Source organism: Olea europaea, chromosome 11 (genome assembly GCF_002742605.1).
Source record: "Olea europaea var. sylvestris chromosome 11, O_europaea_v1, whole genome shotgun sequence".
NCBI lineage: Eukaryota > Viridiplantae > Streptophyta > Magnoliopsida > Lamiales > Oleaceae > Olea > Olea europaea.
Genome location: NC_036247.1, coordinates 30,637,534 through 30,645,996, shown reverse-complemented (window position 1 = coordinate 30,645,996; position 8,463 = coordinate 30,637,534). Strand labels below are relative to the sequence as shown.

At 36.3% G+C, this 8,463-nt stretch overlaps 1 protein-coding gene across 1 annotated transcript; it reads right to left on the bottom strand.

The window, feature by feature from the left end:
- Positions 1 to 5,540: 5,540 nt before the first annotated feature.
- Positions 5,541 to 8,215, bottom strand: LOC111404032 (protein DETOXIFICATION 16-like). Its single transcript, XM_023032748.1, has 8 exons — positions 7,865 to 8,215; positions 7,209 to 7,753; positions 7,027 to 7,113; positions 6,880 to 6,936; positions 6,535 to 6,773; positions 6,277 to 6,395; positions 5,940 to 6,026; positions 5,541 to 5,835 (listed from the first exon to the last, which is right to left on the bottom strand). Exons 1-8 carry the CDS (start codon positions 8,138 to 8,140, stop codon positions 5,782 to 5,784), a joined length of 1,464 nt encoding a protein of 487 aa, XP_022888516.1. The 5' UTR covers positions 8,141 to 8,215; the 3' UTR covers positions 5,541 to 5,781.
- Between the last annotated feature and the right edge of the window lie 248 nt (positions 8,216 to 8,463).

The following is an 8,463-nucleotide window of genomic DNA, read 5'->3' as shown; positions in this document are numbered from 1 at the left end:
TAATCGAGCCGAATTTGGTCTATCATAAGGGATTTGCCTTTTCTATTGATTATAATTGACAAAAAAATATTTCTATCTTATGATTCCAGAAATGAATTTACCAAACTCCCCAAAAGTCTTTTTTGCTTCTATTCTGATTCATAGTTTCTCTTGGATATATGGTTCATTTAGGGGAGAAATCGAGCTTCAAGCCCAAATTGGTAGAAAAAACCCACAATCTCTTGGGGTTATCCCGCACTTGGAAGCAGAAGTAGCCCATCAATAAGAAAAAAGAACGAATGGATTTTGTAGAATTCCCAAAAAATTCTTCAATTTCTTCTAAAAGCAGATGATTTGGAAACAATCCTAATACACAAGACAATATATTATGGGAAGGTCGAAGTTTTTCTCTGTTTTACAACCGCAACGTCTACACATACCACTCTTCCATAATTATCAAGTAACTCGAAGGATCTGAGTATTGACTTAGACGTTAGACGGGCAACAAGAATATCTTTCGCATCTTTGCAAGATGCTAGGAAGATACCTTATGAAGGAGATGGGATTTATTTATTAACTAAAGGTCTTGTGATTGCCTAAAACAATTGTCAAGTCTACTTTTTAGATGGGACTTCATTTTTCATTTTTAAATTTCAACGGCCGCCTTTTTGACAACTGCAAAGATGAATTAATTAATTAGTTATATCTTTAAAAATATCTTCTTTCATAATTACTTATTTGAAACCACAATGATCAAAAAGACACCAAATAGTTTTTAATTGTTGATTACACTCCACTAGAAATATTAATCAATAATTAATTAATTAGGTCTTGAATTATATTATATTTAATAATATCTTCGTACCAATGCCTTGTTAAATAATTGCAATCCGGTCCCATTTATAGACCGAAAAGTGACTATGTTACATCATTTTTATTTCGATCTGATGCTTTATAAATATACTTAGCATCTCGATGATTAATGACAACTTTGTGAGTAAACAAATCCATGGGTACCATGGCCATTTAATTATTTTATTGGATCACCATGGTTTCAATTTAGATTCTAGTGATCAAATTAATGTCGTACGAGCCACAAAAATGATAATATATACTATTATTTATATAAGTTTTTAATTAGAAATTTAAAATCTAAGGTTTGAACTTATTCAAAGTGTAATGTTAACTTAGTATATCAAGAATCTAGTTGATATCTTGTGCCCCCATTGATTTTGAATAGGAATTTGTCCCTTTTCAATGAGACAAATTACTTTCATAGTATTCTTTTCTGAAAAAACTAGGTAAACAATGTCCTCATCTCCATTCATTTTATTCTTAAAAATAAAGCAAATGATAATTGGCCGTTCATTCGTAATTAGTACAGACAAGAAATTAAATATCCATTTTTATAATTCACCCTCGGCCTGAATATTATTCTTGTTACATTTTTGTTCATTTAGGTGATTCATACTGGAATAATTCATGTGAAAGGAAGAAAAGAAACAGTTATTTCACTTAAATTTTTTGGGACACTTCTTCATATACCAATTCATTTTTTCTTTTAATTGAAATAGGCAATTTAAATAATTATAATTGAGTGGGAGTTTGACTTGTAACTCAGCAGCAAGACGTTGTTTAAATGGTCCATGATCATTACTTACATGTTTGATACCATTAGTTTATGAGGGAAAATCCTGATTAGGTGAAAGTTATTCGTTAATTTTAATTTGAAAGTCAACAAATTGGCATCGTTTGTAAAAAAAAATATAAAATAAAGATAATCATGATCTCAACGATTATCAAGTAAAAGTCATCACAAAACTATTTGCATAAGGAGCCCACCAGAGATAGATTCGATCGAGGTGGAAGCATTAGATACAATAAAGGGGGCTCCAAGGGAAAATCATGAGGATAGCGACATTAATCCTAAGAGGCAGTAGGAAGAATCCCCTAAAAAATTAACTACAGGAGGTTCTTCGGTGAATTGTCGTCGCCATTGCAGAAAGATTTCTACTACTTGAACAATACAAGAAATGGCCGCAAGTCTAAAGGCGTTAACAGTTGAATATGTTAGATTTCAACTTAGGGTCTGGAGAAGTAAATGTTATGTAGTGTGTCACAAGGAAATAAAATTAGACACCACGCTATATATGACCCACCAGTCTATGTACGACCCCACGCATATAACGTAAGAATGGACCCAAAAATTAATGGCCATAATTTCCGGCAATGACCATTCATAAGAATCTACAGACTACAAAGGGCTAAACAATGGATAGGAGGAAAAGGGTTCAAGGAGTTTGCAGCAACCTCGAATGAGAAAGTTTTGTTAGATTGATTAACATCGTACAAATGAGTTAATCTCAATTTGGAGTTCAATGTACTATTAAGACTTGTGATTTCATCTTAGAAAGATAAAAGTAGTTCAATTTGGCTTATTGGTTCGAGTGGCCCGCAGCTCAGCCAGAGAAAAGGCTAAAGCTAGCTCGGTTTGTGACTTGTTGGATCCGGTTCAACACTTGGGCCAAGCCTCATTTTCAAGTGTTGGCTCGAGCTTGAGTCGGCTTGTGTGACTCGCCAAGCCACATGGAGCAACCCGTGTTAGCCACAGCTACATGGACCATTTGAAAATAAGATTCCTACAGTCAGGGGCAAATCTAGCATCCACATTTAGCTAGGGCGGAGATTGACTTTGACTATTGATCGTTGAAGGCTTGGCTTGAAAACATTTTTTACTCAAGTTGAAGCGCACCAATTGATATTACTATCCAGGTTAAATGGAAAGAATTTTTTCTAGTTCTTAGGTGGTGAAGCTGCTCATAAATGGTACAAGAAAGATGGGTCTATTAGATGCTATAGAAGTGGGTTTCTCGACTTGTTATGCAAAGAATTCTATGGTTATATGCTAGTTAGTTAACACCATGGAATTAGATATTATAGTTTTATTTTTTTCCTTATCAACTATGAAATACTAGTGGGGGAGAATGATGCATTGATGCCCAACTTTGGTGCGATGTATCAAGTTCTTGAGATAAAGCCTGTCATTATATTGGCAGACTCTACTATAATGCTAAATTGTTTGTGGCTAGAGATGGATATTTATGCTGATTATAAGGGAGATGTCGTCTAAGACAGTAAGATTCAAGCAAATACAATAGAAGGATCAGACTTTAAAGTTCTAGGAGGCCTAAACTATCAATACAATCAAATTTGTGGAAGGATATTAGGTTAGGATCTACTGCTGATTGCTGGTGGGAGCTTTATGGCAATGTTATGAGGGAGGCAAGAAAGCAAGCTGACATGTCATGCTTAGATGCCTAAATATTGAAGTTTGTTTATTGCATATACATAGTTGGTATGGATCTGGTAAGTATTTATAAAAATATCAGGAAAAATAGGAATGGAAAGGACAAGTTGTGGTTTGATAAATATATTTATCAGAAGTCTCAGCACACTATAGAGAGACTTATTGGATAATACATGAAAATCCACAGAATTGGGGTAAGGGAAATAAGTTTTTAAATCAGTTGACATAGGTTTTAAGTGCAACTGATCCAACAAAAGAACCAATGTAACTCCACCGAGACTTTTGAGTAAAATCACAATTTTTAGTAGCAACTCCATAATCCTAATTTCCTTTTCTATATGAATTAAACATTGATTAGTTGAATGTCGACCGATTAATAAATTATAACTAATAACACAAAAGACATCAAATCATTGCATCAAACAAGAAAAACACTCAAGTCAGTCAACAGACTCAAGAGTCGAGAGTCAAGTTACCATCAACATACCCAATAAACAACAAAGAGTTTGCAATTGTAGTTGCACAACAGCAGAAGCGCAAATCGACAAATAAATTTGAATTGTTGAATTGCAAATTGACAAATCAACAACAAGTTTGCACAAATCGACAAATCATCAAAGGGTTTGCAAATTGCAGTATTCAAGCAAGACTTCAACTTATTCAAATTTCAACTCACCAGTTGCCTCCAAGAGTCCAAGTCCAGTCCTTGGATTCTGTCGATCGGAGAATCGTCCCTGACTTCGCACACTGGCAGTACACAGTCCAACGGCCACCGCCTCCAGTTGCTACAACTCTGCTTCAAATGGAAATTTAAGGGTTTACTATTTGCACTTGGCTGCTGGATTCAAATGGAGGTTTGGGGGAATGAGAAATCAAATTAATACAATGCCATGGACCTCGGGGCTTGGATCTGGTTTCAATTTCCTTATTTGGGCAATTGAGCGTAATTTTTTTTTTTTAAAGACCCAATCTCCAATTAGATAGCCCAAACGGAGAAAAAGAAATGGAATTTAGGAGTCTTCTTCTCCGTTCGGCTTCCCGCTCTGCAGACTGCTGTGCCTGTGCGCAGCCACCAACCCTGCAACAACTTGGCGGCCGACGGTTGGCGGTTCTGGCTAATCCAGCTAGGGTGCAGCCCTAGCTGGCCAATAGCTACATCCGCCACTGCCTACAGTTAATGCCCGGAGCTTTAAGCTGCCTTCAGCGACCTTCAAGTATAGCCGCCTTTGAAAGTAGCTGAAGGTAGCTTACGCAGCTAGCTATTTTAAAGGTAGTTGTATAGCTTCCTTTGAAGAAAAAAAAAAAAGGCCATCAAAGCCGAGCCAATCCTCATTTTTCGGTCAAACTTTGGCTTAGCTCCACTCGGGCAAAAAAAGCTCGATTCATCATTATTCAAGCCACACTCAAGTTGTGAATTTCAGTTCACGAAACTGCTCGACTTAACTCGTTTACATCCCTAAGTAAAAGGTCAATCTTTTTAAAAGGAGCAGGTCAAATCTTTATAAGTTAGTATATTTTCATCTTTATTCGACATGAAGTTTTATCTCTTAGCATGATCCTGCAAGATAATGGTTCATTTAAGCAAGCCAATTTTGAAATTCTTCGTACTCATTTTTCAGTTTTAATCGGATTGAATTGTTCGTTTGAGTTTAATGAGATCTGATATCATAATAAAACTTATTGCATTATCTTAAAGTGTTAACTTAATTAAGAGGAGTAGCTCAAGTCTCCAGAAGTTGATCTGTATTTTTATATTTATTGGATGCGAGATTTTATCCCTTAAGGCATACATGATCCCATCATTCTTGATATTTCCTAATTGTTTTCAAAGAGTTCTTGAAATTGTGTGATTGAGACTGAAATATAGCTTTCTATCCATGTTGTAACAGGTTTATAGGTCGAATAGTGCGTTTTTGATCCATAGCATCTCACAAGGATGAGATCTCTAAGCAAAAAACGAGCAGTGCTTTGAGTAGATTATCATTTGTACTCCTAAGTGATAAAGAACTTGATTACTCCACTCCTAATTATAGCTTTTGAATTTTTTCAGAGAATTGTTTGGTCAATTTGAATTAGTTTAGCTTGTAACATTTAGTTCCTTTCAATCAGACTGCATATATATATTAATTTCTTATTTACTTCTCCATAGTTAGGTAATTAGGTTGTAAAATGCTTTGGATATTTAAAAAAAAAAAAAAAAAAAAATCTTACTGTGAATGCAAGAAATCAATCAATTGGAATAAACAAACACAAACAAAATATTTGACATAGTTCCAGGGTTTGTTTCTCCCAACAGCAACCACAATATTACACATAACTATTTTCCTCAGCACCAACAGGAACAATAATATTTCACAAAATTCCAAGATCTTCTGCACCCAACAGCAGCCATTTACTGGATCACCTCTTTCACTTGGCAAATTAATGCATGACCAAGATTAATGATTTTCATGTACATCTGATTCAGGGAGCTGCCATTTTCACCACTTCTGGTTCTATCCCACAACGGGGATTGTCGAGTCGAAAACCCTAGTGGATGCCTTCTTTGCCTGTAGAGCAAAAACTCTAAAATTTATCCTTGCCGTCTTTTGAACCACCTCATCTAAGCACTGCGATTATTAGACTTGTACTATAAAGAGTAGCAAAATTTTACCTCGGCCTCCCAATTAGTCCGGAAGGTTATGATAGACAGGAAAAATGTCTGCGCGAAAACTGCAGCTATGATTCCTGTCCAGAGACCCTGTGCACCATATGCAGAAACGAGTTACACAATGTGTGCGTTCAGGGTACGGGTACCCTTGAAAGGTTTTGCATATATGTCCCCTTTTATTTAAAGGTTTTTCGTCGGTTCTTAAACATTCCTAAGTGGTTTTTTTAAGTAAAGTATGGCTGAAAGAAAATGGTAGCATGAGTAATAAATTGTGAATTTACCTTCCCTCCAAGATGTAAGGTAAATGCCAGCAATATGCTCAGGGGGATTGTGAATTTACCTTCCCTCCAAGATGTAAGGTAAATGCCAACAATATGCCCAGTGGGATTCCAATAATATAAAAGGACCCCAAATTTACAACTGCACCAATTTTTTGCCATCCACATCCTCTAGCAATGCCTGCAGTTTTAGTAAATCAAGATTCTCTTTAGAATATATTTTTTGTTGTCTATGTCATATAACGTTAAATCCAAAATATTAGATTTTATTTTTTTATTTTTTACTGTTCATTCTTTGAATATAAGTATTTGTGACATACCATTGAGGACAGATAGAACTCCATCTACTAAATTGGTCACAGCAATTAGAATCATCATATCAGAAACATAGCTAATCACCCGTGCTTCACTACTAAAACAGTATCCCCAAATCTTGCGTCCGAGAATGATTACTGCCACTGCCACAATGCTTTCAGCAGCCACCATGAAAACGGCCATAAATACAGCTAGTCGAGCTGCTTTAGGCTGTCCAGCGCCCAATTCGTTTGAAATCCGTACACTGTGGATCAAAAGATTTAAGCATGATAAACAAATACAATGAAGAACAGGAACGAAAATGATGACTCACGCATGTAATAATTGAGTACTTGGTTATTATAGATCACCTTATTGCACTTCCGAGTCCGAGGGGTATCATGTAAATCATGCCATTTGTGTTGAGGCTGCAATAAAATGTAACGAGTTAGTAACATGTGCGAGGAACTATGAGCATAAATGAAAAAAATAACTAAAAGGTTGATGAAATAGCTAACCTAATTGAGAGCACTGAGGTCTCAAGTGTTGGATTTGGGAGAAGACCTGCTAAAAGAACCATCATCTCATATGACCAAATTTCCAGGCTGTTGCAAAAATAAATTTTGATCAAATAAATGTTTCCAAGTAGATAATTCGCATTGAAATCGGAGAAATATTCAACTCTGGATCGCTATATTACCAGACCATAATGGCAGAAGGCACTGCCAGCCAAAGAAACTTTAAGACATCTCGCGTCGCCTCTTTTGAGAAACCAGTCCAAGTGTTTTTGCACGAAGGTGACAATGCGATATAAAGGGCCAAGAAAAGATCGTTAGTCCAATACGAAATACCGTTTGCCAAGGCAGCCCCTATGCTTCCAAGGCCTAATTTGGAAATCAAAAGCCAGCAAATTGGTATGTGACACAATGTTGTTATCCCCGATGTTAGCATCATTGGTACAACGTTGTTTTGAGTTTGTAGGAATCTGAATTGGCACTGAAGAAGCGCAAACGGGAAAATGGAAGGGATCATATAAAGGGCATAAGTTCCGGCTTCTGCTGCTATTTGTGGATCTTGTCCGAGTAATACAAGAATGTGTCCTGTGGCTGCCCAAATACCGGCTAAGGGAATGCTTACGAGGAGCAAAACAAGCATCGCTCTCTGCATGTGTATACCGAGCATATGGTACTGTTTTGCGCCGTATGATTGCCCACAAAACGTGTCCAATGCACACGCCATCCCGACCTGGATTTGGAAAGTCGTAAAATTTTTGTCAAGATTGATACGTGTCTAGATATTATGTGTCACGGAATGGAAAAAACATTAATATTGTCGAGTACTATCTAATTGACTCACCAGCAAACTGAAGCCTGTAACCGAAGCGAAGGAGGTGGCCATTGATGCACCAGAAAGAGCTAATTCCCCAACATGACCAACAAACATAACTGAAATAGTTGATATAAGTGACAATAAAAGATTGACAAACATCATTGGTCCTGCTAAGAATATTTGTTTCTTTGCTTCTGCAAACATATCATCTCTATTGAATTTTTCATTGGAATCAGGAACATATTCTTTAGAGACTTGAATCAATGGTTTCTCAAGATCAATGGTCTGATTATCAGCAGCCATTTTTTCTCCCTCCTTCTCACAGGCGCAGTACTCTCTCAATGCACTAAACCAAAAGGCCGACAGTATACTGCGGTGAGCAATGCTTGCAACTGATATCTTACCATTTATACAAAAAGTGGCCACTAAAGCCACTGAGACATAAATTATTGAATGAAATAAATATTGGTTATTTCAATATGCATTATTGATCTGTCTTCTTTAAAATTGTCCGATCAAACTAAATGCTAGCTGCTTACAGGCATGGCCATCATTTCTATGACAATTAGTTTGATATTGTGAATGATTAAAGTTACTAGTGAATAATGACTTAATACTTTACTCCT

Coding starts and splice junctions, on each gene's coding strand:
- LOC111404032 (XM_023032748.1), bottom strand. CDS start 8,140: ATGGCTGCTGATAATCAGACCATTGATCTTGAGAAACCATTGATTCAA. Junction 7,114..7,208: donor CCTTCTGCCATTATGGTCTG/GTAATATAGCGA, acceptor TTTTTGCAACAG/CCTGGAAATTTGGTCATATG. Junction 6,774..6,879: donor GGACTCGGAAGTGCAATAAG/GTGATCTATAAT, acceptor TTTGATCCACAG/TGTACGGATTTCAAACGAAT.